The sequence below is a fragment of the Rattus norvegicus genome, chromosome 16 (assembly GCF_021556685.1).
Source record: "Rattus norvegicus strain SHRSP/BbbUtx chromosome 16, alternate assembly SHRSP_T2T, whole genome shotgun sequence".
NCBI classification, from domain to species: domain Eukaryota; kingdom Metazoa; phylum Chordata; class Mammalia; order Rodentia; family Muridae; genus Rattus; species Rattus norvegicus.
In genome coordinates, this window is record NC_141549.1 from 4,660,823 (window position 1) to 4,678,872 (window position 18,050).

Sequence of the window (18,050 nt, forward strand, 5' to 3'; positions counted from 1 at the left end):
AGGGACAGCTCTACACCTCAAGTTCAGGGAATGATACTCATGTAAAAGAACATGAATATAAGGGATGCAGAGAAAAGGAGAGAGAAGGGCTCAGAACTCTTGGGGCACATAGATGAGGGGCCAGCGGGTGACACTGGGGAAAAGGCAAGGGCCATAGGCAAAGAAGTAACTGTGAAGCTAGGCTCTTAGCAAAGGATCGTTCTGTCCCAAGTCAAAAGGAAGGGAGAAAGCAACCCAGATAGATGAGGACCAGAAGTAAAGGCTATTTAGGAATATTGGAATCCTGGAATACAAGGCACGGTGGAAAATTTACCTTGTTAAAAAGGGCAGTGGTCTAGACTTACACTTCACAAGTGTTTATACTTTAACCTTCCAAAAGTGATGACAGAAAGCTCTGTCTGTGCTTGGAGGTGAGCATCCTCTTCAGCTTTGGACAGGGTAATGTAGGAGCATGTGCCTTCTTCTGGTACCTGTAGTCTAGATTGGAATGTCGACTCGAAAAAGCATCATACCCTCTGACTAGCTGCCCGAAGAAAAATGGTAATCATCAATATCAACCAGCTACAAACCCTTTGACCTACACCAGCAACCTGCCTACAGGATATATTGGTGCAATTGTGACACAACTGGTATGAGAGTCAGCAACCACGTTTTGGATCGAATTTAAGGCCAACTCCATGAAATGGTACCAATGCCTAACATTGCTAAGGTGGCCAGACTTTGGGACTGGGAGAAAATCTAATACTATTACTTTTGCTAAAGAACATAGCAGTAAATTGACTTCTAATGACATGATGTTATACCCATTGACCAGTGCCTCACTCAGTCCACATCGGAGAAGCTTCCTCTTGCCGTGGATGGGAATTAGCACAGAGGCCTACAACTGGACAATGTGCAGAGATCAAGAAACTTTGGAGCACTCATTCTTAGTGGGATGCCTTCATCACTCCGTTTCCCCAACCAACCCCCTGAGGCTCAGGGATCTGCAAGGAAGGGGAGGTGGAAAGACTGTAAGAGCCAAAGGGGATGGGTGACTCCTAGGAAACAATGTCTCCCATGTACAACAGGACTAGTGCACATATGAACTCACAGAGACTTTGGAAGTACACCCAACACCTGCACATATTCAAGCTACATGGGATTTCAGCACTGAGAGGAGGAAGTAGATACCTGTGCCCCACTTGTAGCCAATAAATTACCTATAATTGATTCCCATTGGCAAGGACAAAATCAGTTTTCTTCCATGCCCTGTCATTGGGTATATCAACATTCTAGGGCAAGCTCCACACTCAAGAGTAATTGACCAACACAAAATGTATTTAACAGTATTTTTTGTGAATCTTTTGTTTCATTTGGATGCTTTGGATGTTTTTGTTGTTTTGTTGGGTTTTTGTTTTGTTTTTTTAGGGGGGTGTCCTTACTGATGTTTTATCTGTTTTTATTTTTGTTTTTGTGGGCTTTTTCTTTTCATTTCTTCCTATTTTGTTTTTATTTGTTTGTTTGTTTCTTATTTATTTTAATGTTTTGAAACAAGAGTCAAAAAGAATATCAAGTTGGGTCAGTATAAAAGTGGGGAGGATCTGCGAAAAATGTAATTAAAACATGACCAAAATATATTGTAAAAAAGGTTAATTATAACATAGAGTTACTATTGGGCAAGAGTAAAAGGAATAATTCTAAAACAAACAAACAAACAAAAATACCAGGTGTTTCTGTGGTAGGCACTATGTAGAATGTTGCAACTCCACCTACACCAATGCTGCAACTCGCCTACACCAATGCTACAGCTCCACCTACACCAATGCTGCAACTCCCCCTACACCAATGCTGCAACTCCACTACACCAGTGCTGCAACTCTGCCTACACCAATGCTGCAACTCCGCCTACACCAATGCTGCAACTCCACCTACACCAATTCTACAAATGACTTCAGCCTTGCAGACCAGGAAACAGGCCCTGAGAGTTTTCCCTAGTCCCCCAAACCACTGCTCATGAACAGTACTGACAGTCAAATGCCACCATCATCTGAAACCTCCTTAGTGATCATGGAAATAATCCTACCATAGCACAAGGCAGTAGCTAGAGTATAATGATATAGGAACAATGTCACAGAAGGCTTAGATAAGGACATAAACTCATTTTCTATCTGTCACAACTGATAGCGAGAGTGATCTCACCAAGTTTTGGCTCATGTAGTATCCTTAGATCTGTAGAAAGAAGAGATGGAAAGATTTCCCTGGCAGAGGGCAATCCCCATTGCCGCCTATAATCCAAGGACTTGCTGCCCCAGAGACAGTAGGAGAAATCACACTTGTATACTGGCCATGCAGTATGGACAGTAAGAAGCAGTAGGGGCCATGTGCCTCCCTGGGAAGTTGACATGTATGTGTGCATCCGCACTCCTATCTATCCACTCATGTACAATCTCTAAGCCAAACGCAAGCCTGTAGTGCTGAGCCATACAAAGGGCCCTGTGATAGCCTTCTGCCATTAACATCACTCCAAACAATGCAAACGTGTAAGTGGATGTGTACACACATGTCACCCTATGTCCATATGTATGTGCATAAAGTCAGAAGTGTGAAGGAGTTATCCTTTGGACTTGAAAGCCTTCACTCACAGCGTAGGTTTGGTCAGAGGGGTTCCCGGGGGCTTCCTAAGGATTATAGAGACCAGGCAGCTACTGGAATGGGAAGAGGGACTGCTTTCTGGGTCTTTTTGATTTTCTTTAGAGGAAAAGCTTTGCTTTAGTCTCCAGTCTCTGATACTGACCCAGAATCTGATTCTATAGTCCTCACTTGCAGACACTAGAGGACCCAGCAGACAGACAGGAAAGCAGACGTCAAACCTCCACAGGCCTCAGTTCAGAATCCCAAGGAGAAAACAAACCATTAGAGTTGGAATTGATTTCTAACATTACCAGGTCAGTCCCTGCTCTTAGCACATCCCCCCCCCCCCCCGCTTTCCCCTGCTTTGCCCCCACCCACATATTCAAAGAAAAAAAAGCAAGGAACTTTAAACAGCTTTTTAAAGGGTTTTTGAAGGCTTCTTGCACATCAAATGGCTCTTCATAAACAACATTTTAATGATTTCTGTGTAAACAAATCAGAAACATATGGATTAAATTTTCTTCAAAATATACACATGTAATTAAGGGGGAAAGTGCTTGGCAAAATGCATTTTGCATTTTATCAAACTCAACATTTGAAAAATAGGTTGAGACACATGACAGATGTAAAACCAGAGAGCCTTCCTGGCTTGCGCACATGCGTGTGCACATGCGTGCGTGGGTGCGTGTGTGTGTGCGTGTGGTGTGTGTGTGTGTGCGCGTGCGTGCGTGTGTGTGTGTGTGCGTGTATGTGTGTGTGTGTGCATGTGTGTGTGTGCGTGTATGTGTATGTGTGTGCGTGTGTGTGTGTGTATGTATGTGTGTGTATGTGCGCGTGGATGCGTGTGCGTGTGTGTGCGTGTGTACATGCGCGCAGACCAGAGTCTGCCTCATTAGACCCTCTCTGAGCTGTCTAGAAGAACCTCCTGTACTGTAGCAGATGAACTACTTCCTCAAACTCTGTAACACTGGTGATGGAGCTTCTGGAAGTTACTTCTATTTTGCAGGTCCCCTGAGCATAGCACGGCATGGCAGTCTATTCTTGGCCTGATTGGTACTTGTCTGGGAAGCCTGTTTGATGCATATTCTAAGATACATCTTGGAATTCACACATCCCCACAACTTCTGCTAGGGTAGTGCCCCTCTGCCAACCCCTCCATGACTCAGCAATGAGAAGAAGCAGTAGAATTAGGGACTTGCTGTGCCTTCTCCTCGTCTATACATGGATTAAGTGTGAGCCTCTTTTTAGTTGCCTTCTTCCTCATGTGGTCCTTGCAGCAAGAATTTGTCAGGGCACCATATCCAGGGTATTGCACTGGGGTTCCCACCTCATAAGCTCATCATTCCCAATATACTTGTGCATTGGGACTCCAGGCCCTAGGCTCCCCACCATAGCCCTCCAGTCCCAAGCCATGCATACTCGTCTTCCCTGTATGCTCTCCAAGGAGAATCCAGATTCTTCTTCCTTCACAGTCTTCTTCAGAGTGAGTAGATCCCAGGGTACACTGCTCAGCTCTTCTTGGTCAAGTTGTCAACTATATAATGCCTAGCCTCATAGCTTCCATGAGTTTCTGATGGCTTTCCCATCCTCCCATGGCCTGACCACACTTCTGAGACTCTACAAATCTATTTCTTGGACTGTACCAGAAGCTTCTGGAGCCCAAATCTCCATTAATCAACTCCTCAGTCTTGAATAGAAACTTCCTTGGTTTTAAAGTTTGGTACTTCTGAACTCCTAAAAGACATACTCTTTAATGCTATTCGCCATTGTGATGAGGTATTAACTGTGAGTTTTGAGGGACACATGTATGTAAGCTATAGTATTCATACTATATAGCCACCGTGTGCCAGGCACCCTTGCCCATGCTTAATGTTTAACGAAGCCTCATCAGCGTCAGGTATGTCATTACTTATCCAATGCTACTCATGGCTGAAGAAAACGAGGCACACACTTGTATGTAGCAACAGGTATAGTGGTGGGATAAACCATAATGACACAAGATTCCCCAAAGGCAGATTCTCAAAGCCCCCAGCAGCTCTTACTCCAATCAGCCTTATTCTAAGCTGCCTTCTCTCTTTACTAGAAAGTTTGTGGGCCACCCAATGCCTTTTCAGTTTCTTCGGCATTTGAGTCAGCTGGAGTATGTCTCTATTGCTTACAAAACCCAGGCAAAACCATAGTGCTGGCTGACTAGGCCAGCAGATCTCAGCAAATAACCTGAGAGGAAACTCAAGACAAAGGGACACTGCACTGACTCTGTTGGTTTCCTGTCTTCAGAGAAGTCCAAGGACACAATGAATGAACAGAAGCAACACGTGCATCGCAAGGCACATATATTACCTAGAGCAAAGCATGTGTGCTACCAAGGTCAAGAGGAGCAAAGGAGGCTGCATTTGAGCTGCTTTTGAAGGGAAGACAGTTCAAGCAGCAGGGATTGGGAAGGCAGGCTTAATAGGAATTATCTATTATCACCTGAGTAGACAGGAGAGAGAAATGGAAACGATGGAGTCAATTTGGAGAATCACATATACACACATATACATGGACCACACACATGTGCACCATTCCTCATATAACACCTAACATGTACAATTATGTATACATCTATATGAGGCATGTGCATGTAAGTCTCACATGCTTTCAGCTTAAGGTGTGCTCTACCAGTGACCCCTAGCCTCATGTGCTCCAAGATGCCTATGAATGTAGCCCACAAAATATCAGTAAGGTATTGAAACACCGTGCAATTAATTTGTGATTGCCTTTATAAGTCAGTTGTGGATTTCCTGGGTGTGGGTTTTGTAAATTACCTTGTGTTGCAATGTCAAAGGCTGGACAGGCCTTAAAGGTATGCAACCAAGAGTGTAGGTTTGTCCAGTCCTCTGCCAGACCACTGGCGGTCTCTCAAAAGCAGCTGCCCTGGGCTTCGGTTCTGGAAGTATAACTTTCAGCTCTAACAGCTTCAGCCTAGTCTTTCTCATCTCTAAGAGTGAGACTCACAGCTCCTAACCATCTGATAAGTATATTTTATAAAGACAGCTATATCAGAAGCCTAAGGATAAAGAGGTGAGAAAAACCAGCTCTTTTGAGCCCTTGTGGGACTCATACTCCTGTCTTGGCTTGTGAAACTGCAGTATCTTCTGTACCGAGACAACAGAAACACAGAGCTTCAACCACAGGGGGAAGCATTGGCCTGGTTACCACAGAGACAGAAAGCACAGGGGAGAAGTTTGGGGGTTATCTGCTGCTTTGATCTACAGCTGGAAATTCCGCCCAACAACTAAGCACACAGAAGCAACTAAGAAGGATCAAACATTGCTGTGTGCTCATGGGGTCCAAACGGCCAGAGGAGAAGAACCCTGGGCTAGTTTCCTTTTCTGAAAGCAAGATTTGCACCCCAGGGACATCAGAGCCAGTGACCACGCCCAGGGCATGTGTTTTGTGTACATGTCATCAGAAACTAGATCTATGCTGGCGTCTTCTAAACATGATATATATTTCTGCAGCTTGAAAAGAGACTTAGGGAGGCTGGTTTGAATTAGAGTCAAGAATTTTCTTGAAGTCCTCCTCCTCCTCCTCCTCCTCCTCTTCCTCCTCTTCCCCCTCCTCCTGATCTTCCTCTCTCTCTCTCTCTCTCTCTCTCTCTCTCTCTCTCTCTCTCTCTCTTTTTCTCTGTCTCCCCCTCCCCCATGGGCAGTTACTCCCTGCCTGGCTGAGACAAGATATAGCCTCTGGCTGACCCTGGCTCATTTCCCACAGCCTGGCAGGGTGACAGTTGAACCTGGATAGGAAATGACAGGCAGATCCCATGAGCACTGCCAAGGATGACTTAAATCTAATTATTAAACTCCTACAGCTCAAACTCTCAGACTGTTAGGATTCTGCCTGGCAATCTTCATGATGCAAGTGTAAAGCCTGTGTGAGAGACCACAATGTGGGTTCTTTACATATCGAGACCATCGAAACGTACAATGTTGCCTTTTAATGTTAAGACACAATTACATCTCTGTCATGGTGCTAACCGTTCAAGCAACCTTGAAGTCAATGTCATGTTTTAAAAGATCATTCTGGATTGTTCCTTGTCTGAAATGACTCTATAAAATCATGTTCATGTTTCATCTTCTTTTTCAAACATATTTAATGCTAGAAATGGCTTTTTCCATTGGCCACATTGTACAAAAAGGCAGTTTCATTTAAGTCTTCAGCAGCTAACCACCATCTTGGAGGACTAATCCCTATTGGGCAATGCTGAACACCAAGGTGAGGCTCTCTTTGTGCCCTAGCAAGCCCACACGGGGCCAGCCACAACTCCTCTGAGGCAGTTTAAACTGCTATCAGTTTCCAAAAGGGAATTGAGGAAGAATATCTTTTCATTCCCTGACAATATGGGCAGGGAAGTGTGTGCCCTGGCTCTCCTGCCCTCCGGCTTTGCAGAGATCCTTCCTATCTTCCTGTTATCCCATTACCACACCAGTTCCACAACAGACTGCAAATTCTAGATAGTTCACTCTGGGATTCTAGGAATGGTCAAAATAGTTAATGAAATGAGAGCAGCTTATCCTGACTCTGAAGACTATCAGGCAAACCAAGAAATAGCACCATTGAGTGTCCAGTCATAAGACCAGGGCCAAAATATGTCCTTGAGGCACAGAATTGGGAGCTTACTATTGACCAAGTCCCTTACTAGTGATTTAGAGTATTTCAGCAACTTATTTAATATGTATGTGATTTCCCAAATTCATTCTGCCTGCCTTGCAGTCTTTGCTGAAACTGCTTATCTATTTCTGTAAGGTTCGAGCATGGCTCTCACATGCATAGAGCCGCACACATATCATTGTATTCCCTTGACTTTGTAGCTCAGGCTGGTCTTAAACTGGAGGATACATTCCAGCTTATTCTCCCTCCAAAGTGATAGAATTACAAGGGTATGCCACCATAGGCAGCTTGGACACACTTATTATTCCCATCACAGAGAGGGAATGTACTCCCCAGAGAAGGGGTGGTACATCGGGATTACCACTAGAAGCAGGTGGAACCAGGAGATCAGCCAGTGTACCCAGATGTCAGTCGTTGGCCACTGAATTAGCAATTCAAATGGACTGATGGGAAGACTGGGCAAATAACTTCAATGCCCATGTGAAGAAAGGATTTGAGGGAGTCAAGCCTGGGCATACAGAACCTTGTTATGCCCACACTTCTCTATGCTTCAAGGAAAGAGAACACCTGCAGCTGATCCAATAGCAACCCCAAAATTCCCAACCCCTAAATACCATCAACGGAGGAAGGCAGGAAAAGGGAGGGACAAACTGGGTTAGTAAGCATGTTTAGTCTGGCGAGGTGATTTTTCAGAAAACATGTTAACAGAATACAGCCAACTTACAGAAATAGCTAACCAGTTGTAACAGACTGACTGCAAGGCAGGCGGAGCCAAAGATTCATACAGAAAAAGCCTGCTGATTTCTGCACTGCACATTAACACAAAGGAGGGAAACAGCAGCCGAGAGTCTCTGAACAGCCATGTGGTTAGCACACCCAGAAGATACTTGAGTACTTGATGTGTTGATGTACTAAGGGTGTGCTTCTCAGTGCCTAACCCCTTCACCCTCTAATGGGAGCAGGAGTGGGGGTTGGAGGGTGTCTCACCTTTGTTGTACATGTTCGTTGGCACTTGGACATCACTCAGACTGATGTTCACAGGCAAATTATTAAAATGGTCATTGGGGGCCAAGATGAACTCCTTTCCCAATTCCAAAAAGTTCCCATCTTTGTCTCTCTCGTTGATCAGCACGGCATTGAAGTATTCATACTGAAAGAGAAAGTTGGAAGACATTAGAGGCCAGGAGTTTAGGGATGAGGACTGAGACTTCAAGGCAGACCTGGGCACACACAATGTGCTGCCACTCACTGTTGGGATGCCCATCTGCCCCTCAAAACAGACATTAAGTCTTCGGTGTTATTCAATATTCTTGAAGGAAACCTTTATCTTCATACCCAGAAAATTGCTTAAAAACATTTTATTCTTGAAGATAGAACACATCCTAAGGTAGCTTCCTCATTAAGTTGAATGTGGCTTAAAAATCAATAAATAAGAAAATAATACACTATGGTAGATCATTACAGTTGTGGGTGGCAGAGGAAGTACAAGGTTAGTAGCAGAAGAGGAAGAATAGAATTTGTTTTACAGAATTTATTCTTTTGTTTATTAGCTTATACAGAATTATCTTTTACACAGAATGTAGGGGAGACTGTTAATGGCAATCTTGCCAAGGGGCAGGGTGAGATGGGAATATCAACTGAGAGAAGATCTAGAGGAGGCATCTCCATCAGAGAGGGCAGCAAAGAAAAGGACTCCCTGATATTAGGGTACTAGTGCTTCCTACAAAAGGCTTCATCATCACCCTTTCACATCTACAGAATCCTGACTTTGTTGTGGAAACTATTCTAAGGCTTAACTCTTAGTTAACAGGCGGTTAACTCTTTAGAATCTCAAATTTCATGAGATAAATGCTTATGAGAATCTTGAACTTTGCAAATGAGGAAACCGAGTACACAAAGTGTATGTATGCACCCTGTCAAAACTTATAATGCTAATAACCAGACAGGCATTCAAACAGTGGGGATCCACGTACCTCCAGAACATGTGTGGTATGGTCACCTATTATACAATATGGAAAGACACACAAGGGATATGTTTGGTTGGAATTTGCAGATCAGGATTGTAAAATAATCATAATGATAAGGGCACTAATGGGAAAAAATACAGGTGGGCAGCACAGAAGCAGTGGGATGGCTCATCAACAGAATTCATATAAAATGTGAGAAACTGGGAAAAAGCTTTTGATGGATAATGAGACTGTGCACAGCTAAAGAAATAATCAGTACTCTTGAAGGCATGTCAATGGAAATCCCTTTACCTGGAAACCAAGGAGGAAAGTAGACTAAAATATTCTACATTTATGGAACAATTGCAAATGTGACGTGTGTGTATGCAGAAGGGAAGGAACGTATGTAGAAAGGGTTGATGGAGCACTTGAAGTGTTAATGGTGAACACTAATCCAGGAGTCTCAGAGAACACAAAGCACAATAAATATAAAAGTCTATGTTGGTACTTTCCATATTCGATCTACAGAAAATCAAGGATAATTCTTGAGAGACGCTGGGGCGTGGGGGATGTTTCATCTCTACAGAACTGCATTGGCTAACCTTGATTGTCAACTCGGTCTGGAATTAAGTAAAACCCAAGCAGCTGCACCTGTGAGAGAATTTTCTTAATTGCATCTTTTGAGAGAGGAAGACCCACTGTAAATTTGAGCCACACTTTCTGGTGACAGCCCACACAAGAGACATAAAAGACAGAGACTTTTGCCTTTGCCCTGATTGCCTTTACTCTCCCTGGCAAGTTCATCTGTCCTGTTGGAATTAGAACCTGCTTCTTTGGGATTCCAACATACGCTGAAGATCCGCTGAGGCATGCAGTGTTGTGGACGAACAAACTATCGTATTATTGGTCATTGCATTGGGGAAAATCCATTGTTGGAGTAGCCAAAGCACAGCCTGTAAGCCACTGTCAGAAGTCCCAGTTTAAGACATAGATTCATTCTAGCAGTTCTGGTCCTTTAGAGCAGTGGTTCTCAGCCTGTGTATCATGATCTCTTTGATGAATCTCTATCTTCAAAAAAATATTGGCATTATAATTCATAACAGTAGCAAAATTAAAATTATGAAGTATGAACGAAAATAATTTTATGGCTGGGCGTCACCACAATGGAAACTGTATTAAAGGGTGGCAGTATTAGGAAGGTTGAGAACCACTCCAATAATGACTAATGCAAGAACCAAGACTATTACATCACACTTCTCTTATAAACCATGAAAGCAAGAGGCAACCAGAGTATACTGTTTAAAGTATCTAAAGAAACTCAAACCCATCAAGGTGGAATTATGTATCCACACACACATATCCTTCACAAGCGAACAAGAAATGGGGAGACCAGGCCACATGGAAGTGAATGGAGACTTGTCATTAGTACACCTGCCTTGCAAAAAGTCCAAGGCTTTTCATGGAATGAAAAGTAAAGGGTACAGAGCAGAAAGTACGGGTCACATAAAGATAAATGAAGACACAACTTGTTCTCTGGACATCTAGCAAGTAAAAGCTTGTTCAAAGTAATGGTTGCAACAAGTTATTGGAGGATAATGGTTTGTGGACTCGGAGAAGGAATTGTTTCAGCTGTGAGTGAGCAGGAGCGTTTGGGGAAGGGGTGGAGAGTGCTCTGTGCTATGGTTTGAAGATGTTGCCTACACAAAATTCAGTTATGATCAGTGTGATGAGAATAACAGACATCTGTGTCATGAAGGTCCCTCCCTGCCCTCCTCCCCACCCACTATTGAACTTTGGTACCCAGATAGAAGGGTTCGATAGGGGAGCTCATTCTGCTTGCAGTTCTGCCCTGCCACATGAAAATAGTGTTTCTCTCCGACAGCGGCTATAGCCTCATCTTAGAAAAAGAGAGCAGACATCACACAACACCAAACACACTGGCACCTTTCATTTGGCTGTCTGGCCTCCAAAACATGGGGAAAATACATTTCTGTTTCTACTAATCACCCAGTCTCAGATATTCTTTTACAGGAGTACAAATGCACTAAGCTACTCACACATGAGGTATTTTTACTTCTGATAGAGTAGTATAATGTTCTTTAAAGGGGCCTCAAATTTCAAATTGAACATTTTCATGCACATATAGGCAGCACTAATTGGGCAGTAAAAAAATAAAGAAAAAAATACAAAGTTGAAAGGGAGATGTGGTGGGAAGAGCTGGGAGGAGCTGGGAGACACATGGGTGAGTATGATCGGAATACATTGCATAAAATTATCAAGAAATAAAGAAATATTGTACTTTTTAAAACTGAAGCTTCACAACAAAAATCAAAAGCTTCAAAATCGTGTTATAAACTCTAGGGAAACTACCAGAATGATTTAAAAGTAAAATATAACATAAGCCAAGAGAGAAAACGAATTCATATGAGATACTCAGTTAAACTAGAGAAGGTAGATAAAGAGAAACATAAAATTACGAACAAGCACAATAAAAACAATGCAGCTATAAACACAGGAGAGGTCAATACCCACCCGAAAGAAAGAAATCAGCATGGTGGACTAAAGCAGGACTCGCTAGATTTTATCCAGCAGAAATCCACTTTAAGTGTAAGGACAGGGGTATTTTAGAAGTGATAGGAAAGAGAAATACACCACGAAAGCCCCTGTGAGAAAGAGGCAGGAGTTGCTACATTAACTTCAGACAAGGAAGACTCAAGAGAAAGAAAACCAAACAGAGAAAAGGACACCATGGAGGTACAAGTTAATCATGAGGAAGGAAACACTCAGAGAAGATGTAACAACGTGCTCAATATGTACTCAACTCACAACAGGCGACTGAAATACACACATCAAAGGCCAGTGGAACAATAAGGAGAAACAGATAAACCATCCACTATTCTACACTCTTCAGGGCTTTGTCAGCTATTACTGGGCTTCACCTGCAAAGCCCACAGAACAATACAGAGGAAGTGAACAACAGCAGGAATGGAATTGAATTGGCGTTTGTATAATAAATGTATCATCCAAAAAAAAAAAAAAACCACACACACACACACACACACACACACACACACACACACACACAAGATATTTGCTTGCCTCGCAGATGAGGGTGTTTGCTGCAAACATTCACCAGGATAGACTACAATTCAAGCCATAATATATGCTTTCCAAGTTTAAAGGCATACAGACCACACCAAGCATGTTCCCTTTTCACAATGGATTAAACTAAAATGAAGACAGGTCAGCAGGGTAATGCTGATGGCACGCCTTTAATCCCAGCACATGGGAGGCAGAGGCAGGTGGATCTCTGAGTTCAAGGCCAGCCTGGTCCTCAGAGTAACTTCTTGAAATACAAAACAAAAAAGAGACAAACAAACAAACAAAACAGAAAGCAGACAGCTGAAAGATTCCCAAACATTTAGGGATTAAACAATACGCTTTTAAATGACACACACAGACACCCCCTCCAAAAAAAAAAATCCTTTGGACAATTTTTAAAACATTAAGAAAATGATAATGTACATGAACAAAGCACATGTGACAGTTAATATGGGAATCATAGCACTGAAAACACACTAAAAAAAGAAATCAAGACCTAGAAGCAATGACCTAAGCATCTATTCCAGGAGGCTGAGTGATGAGCACATCCAAGCTAAAGTAAGGAAGATTCAAATGAGATATCATTTCTTTTAATTTGCAGAACAGAAATCAGTGAAAGAGGGAATCAACGAAAGCAGAAGAAGCCTAATCCTTGAGAAGATTTATTACAGTGAAAAGACACCAAATGAAATCGTCGATGAGATGGCTGGACATCAGAGAGAGTCCAGGGGGCACTAAGTGCAAGGTACCCTGGGTTCTGACCCAGGGCAATCCCTGGGTGCACTTAGATGTTCTGGTTGAGGAGTTGCAACGGCACCTCTGAAATCTTTAAAACTCTGTCACTGGGAACACTAATAGAGACCCAGTGCCAGGCCTTGCATTGATCTGTATTGGGGTTGGTCTTGTAACAATATTACCTAGAAACTTAACCCGGTTGACATTCATACAACTCCCTGGCTAACAAGTGTCCTACTGTTGTCAGTGAGCATAGACATTGGGTTTTCCCAAACACGGTACATTATAACAAAGACGAAGGGGAGAAAAGCAACATCCCAAGCCTTCCTCCATAAATGTAATATGTAAGGCATGCTCTATTGCTCTGATAGATCCCTGAGAAAAACAGCTTCAGGGTATTTGTCTGCAGCTCTCAGAGGCTTCGTTCAGTCCATGTCCCACTGTTTTCTGACTGAAGAAAGAGTGCTGTGCCATGAGAGTTTGATATAAATAAATTGTTCCTCTCCTGTCTGCAAGGAGATACACAGAAAGAGACTGGAGACAATCTAGTCTGTAAGGCATCTCATCAATGACTTTGACGGCCTACTTCTTCCACTTGAAACCCATCTCCCATTTCCCCCTCTCCCAATAATGACAGCAAATTACACACCAATCATTGAGTTAATACTGATTAGCTCACAGCCACTGTGGCCTAGTCATTTCTCAATGATTAGAGCCTCTTAGGAGGCCACTATAACACATATTAAATTAAATCTATATGCCTTCTGTTAGGCGCTGATGCAGAAGCACTAATCAAAAATAATTTAGGAGACTTTGTAAAAATTCAAAATCTCTATTAATTAAATCACCATTATAAAATAGGCAAGGAAGCCACTGCTGAGAAGAGTTGTTCAGAAGCCTCACCCTGGACTTGCAACAAAAATTCATACTGAACTCACATGAGCCATTTAAATTTCCAGTCACGATATGGGCGCATGTTATAAAAGAAGGCATATAAACAGCCAATGTGCAGGCTAAAATATGTTCAACATCATTAGTCATGAGGGGAGTGAGAAATAAAATCCCCATCACGTGGCATTTTATACCCAAGGGAGAGCTAAAATAAAGAACTCTGACATTAGAACGCTGCCTCTGATACACAGTAACCGGGAATCTTATGTAGAGATTGTGGGAATATAAAATGCCATGAATATTTGGGGGAAATGTTTTGTGCCTTTTCACAAAGTAAAACATATACCACCCTATGACCCAGCAGTTCCAGCCTTAGGGAAATGAGAACATACACCCACAAGAAAAATACTTGTGTGAATGCCCACAAAACCGCCTTTCATAACAGCCCCCAAATAGAAAGAATCAGGATACCCCAAGGGATGAAGGGATGAATGCATCTTTGATAGGGTCATGTGATGGGATGGGTTACGATTTGAAAGCAAATTACTGGTACAATGAGAACACGAATAAAGCTCAGGTGCATTATGGGTACACACATGACATTCCACTCACTGAAAGTTCTAGAGCAGGCAAGCTTACTGTGTAATTGTTAGGCAGAGCTGGGGTTTTAGGAATCCTTCCTTCTCTATAGTGTGGGCCCCACAGGTGTATTCCTATCTCAGTATTCATTGGATTGAAAACAAAAGCAAACAAACAAAACAAAACAAAAACAAAACCTTCGTTTCACTAAATAGGAATGAATGGAATGGATACCTCGAAACTATAGCCACAGAGTCTTTTAATTATTTTTAAAATATTAGATCCAGAAACTTAATTTTCATGCATGTGGCCACATGTTTGTACATTTAGGTGGGGGCTGGAGGTTGGCATCAGGTGTCTCTCTTGATCATCATCTACTTTATTTACGAAAGCAAGATCTCTATGAACCCAAAGCTTGCGGGTTTTATTAGTCTAGCTCTCTTGGTTGCCCTGGAGACCTCACATCTCTGTTGGCATTCTGTCTAAGCCCCACCCCCACAGCTACCTGGCAACAGCCAGGTATGCTCCGCCCTACAGTTACCTGGCAACACACAGCTGTGGCTGACACTACATAAGGGGCTGCTTGTCCCCTCTTTACTCTCTGCTCTTCTTCTCTGCTCTCTTGCCCTCCTCCCTTTTGACCCCTCTCTCCCCATTCCCCTCCCCTCTTCCCTCCATGTGCTCATGGCCAGCCTTTATTCCTCTCTTCTACTCGTCTTCTCTCATTAAATCTTTCCACATGGAACCATGTTGGCTTGGTGTGGTCTGTCTGGATGGAGCTGAGATTTAAACCCCAATGATCTCAGCCTCAGGAGTGCTGGGATTGCAGGTAAGCTATCGCATCTGCATGGCTTTTACACGCAATCTGTGGACTTGAATTCTGCTCCTTGTGCTTACATGACAAGAGCCTTATCCAAGGAGTCATCTTTCTATTCTCTGGTTCATAAACTCTATAGGCCAGAATTTAAATTAATAACCCCTTCTTTTTTTAAAGCATAGTTTACTTGATAAGTACCATAAAAGTCACATCTTTCTCCTGAGATGGAAATGCCTTAAACACCAGGGTCGTGGGGCTTCTTATGACGACTCTGCTTTCTAGGCACTTCCCATAGACCCTCATGCCTCATAGACTGCCACGGCTTCTCAAACTTAAACTCTTACCTCCCTACTCCCATGGGACTGATAGTTCCATTCCCCAAAACAAAGCTACGGCCTGCTCCCTAAATGGGAGCACAGATGTGGCCCACACATCCTGGAGGCAGCTTCGAAACTGCCATGTAATTGGGTTAATCTCACAATTCAAGATGAAAAGCAATTGAGGATGGAAATGTAACCACTTTGCTCACCAGGGAATGATCTTTTATCAAGGACAACTGTGTGCTGAGCTTGTCTTGCCCAAGCCCATGTATCCATTTGTATTGATTTTGAGAAGGCTTCCTTATCATAAGAAGAATTATTCCTCAAAGAGCTGGGATGCAATTCATCACAGTAGCAAGATTACAGCTATGAAGTAGCAATAGAAATAAAGTTTGTGTTGGGCTCACCACAGCACGAACTGTAATGCAAGAACTGTATGAAGGGGTGGCAGCACCAGGGAGTTTGAGAACCACTGTGGGTATCAGAGAGAGATCCAACTCAGCCATTGCAATGGCTGGCATGTGGAGCCATCACTCTGGCCCCTCATTGAGTTTAACTAGGGTCATTCCCTGCAAAGCCTCTCAGAGCCTTCAACTCACTGGAGAATGAATAATGCATACATTAAACTGGGCTGTGGTTAGGCAATGTGTCGAGGGAAACATTCTTCAGATCTGTCTGGCATGCTACTACTCATCTACGCATCCCAGAGCTCACATTACATGTGTGTGTGTGTGCGTGTGTGCATGTGTGCACATGTGTGTGCACTCGAGCATATGCTATCTTTTAATCAGTACACAAGTCCTCATGGCATTGGTTCCATGCTATTAGAGCTGTGTCAATGTCCATATACCATGGCATTCCCAGCTCCAGCAGTGACATCAAGGGTAACTCGGTGGCTGACAGACTAGTTGACAGCTTCGGCATCCACTCGGTTACCAGGTATCTCCTGTACTGCACAGGCACTGTTTGTTCTTCTGTCAGTTTTGTGCATCCCCATGACGACAGGGAAGCTACTCAGAAGGATCCGTGTGGACTGAAGACAGGGTAGCAAGGTGGCTAGACCCATCACGCCATGGCATCCGCCACCGTTCTGGATGCTGTGGGTTCCAGAGAGAAGGGATGAGATGCCTGAAGATGGTGATGCTCTGCACTGTTGCCATCAGAGGAAGAGAACTGAGGTCCAGCTGTCTACTCCTCTGGCCTGTAGAGGTCCTCCACTGAACTGTCACTGACACAGAGCATGGCTACTTTCAGTCGCGATAGGGTGTTGTCCAGGTCCAGCTGTAGATGCTGCAGGTCTGACTAGTGGGATGCGGGGAGGTTCTTCTTGTGTGCCCTCTCTGATGGGAAGGCTGCTTGCAAATGATGCTTCTGAGACAGCATCTCAACCAGGGGAAACTCAGTCCTCCTCTGAAAGACAGCCCAGCCTTTCCCTGCCACCCACAGCCTTGAAACTCATCACTCCCTAGTTTAGGGGCTGGCAAACTAGAGAGTAAATATTTTAGGCTTTGCAGACCAAACAGTCTATGTTGCAACATACAATTTGGCTATTTTAGTGAAGGCAGCCAAGTGCAAGGCATAAACAAAGGGGTGTGACTGTATTCCAATAAAACTTTATTTACACAAGCAAGCAGCTGGCAGAGGACAGCCTGCAAACCCTCATTTTCCTGTGCCCTGTCTAGATCCCTTCTTTGTTCTTTCTGCGTGACAGGAACTTACTCTCCCCCAGCAAGATATCCCAAGGCAGTACATCTCCACACGGGCTGAAACCTCAGCACAATTAAATTGTGTTCCTGGACAGGGTCCAAGCACTGGGATTCTTTCGGCCCTCCCGAGAGAGCCAGGATGCAGCCCAGGCTGAACCACGGTGCTTTGGGATGGTGGCTGCTACTTCTTCCTGCTCTGTAAGTCACAAAACAGAACCTCAAGACACTACTCAAGCATCTGCTTTGTGGGCAGCAAACATATGGCGTACATAGTTTGCCTTGGCGATTCTATTCTGCCTTGAAAATTCTTTGGTTGCTTCCTGTGTGTGCATGCCACAGACACAGTCTCCTGTAACCCCATCCTCCACCAGAGAGGTGGGGCCATACATCACTCCATCCTGACTCACCTCTGAACCTGACACGTGCAAATCATGAAGTCTCGCTTGGAGGAGAGATCCTGAACACACCCAGTTCTTTTTCAGTAAGTGACCATAGGCCAGGCCTCTCCAGAGAAAGTAAAGAGACAGACAGACACATGGAATGACAGGATAGTCATGTACAGGATAATTGGCTGTTTATACATTGCCTGGGTTTGAGTCAATCTTCTCATCTGTAATATGGGATAACTGTGACTTTCTTCATGGCCTTGTGCCAAGCTGCTATCAGATCACCCAGTAGAGCTATTAGAGGT

At 43.6% G+C, this 18,050-nt stretch overlaps 1 protein-coding gene across 5 annotated transcripts in view; it reads right to left on the reverse strand.

Annotated features, from left to right (window-relative positions):
• Positions 1–18,050, reverse strand: part of Cacna2d3 (calcium voltage-gated channel auxiliary subunit alpha2delta 3) — an 823,841-nt gene that overhangs the window by 485,416 nt on the left and 320,375 nt on the right. For all 5 annotated transcript variants that reach the window (XR_015639382.1, XM_087588099.1, XM_087588098.1 and 2 more), the window contains 1 exon segment: positions 8,251–8,413. Coding sequence is in view for 4 of the 5 variants with exons in the window: in XM_087588099.1 (XP_087444225.1) it covers positions 8,251–8,413 (163 nt within the window). In the remaining variant the exon portion in view is untranslated.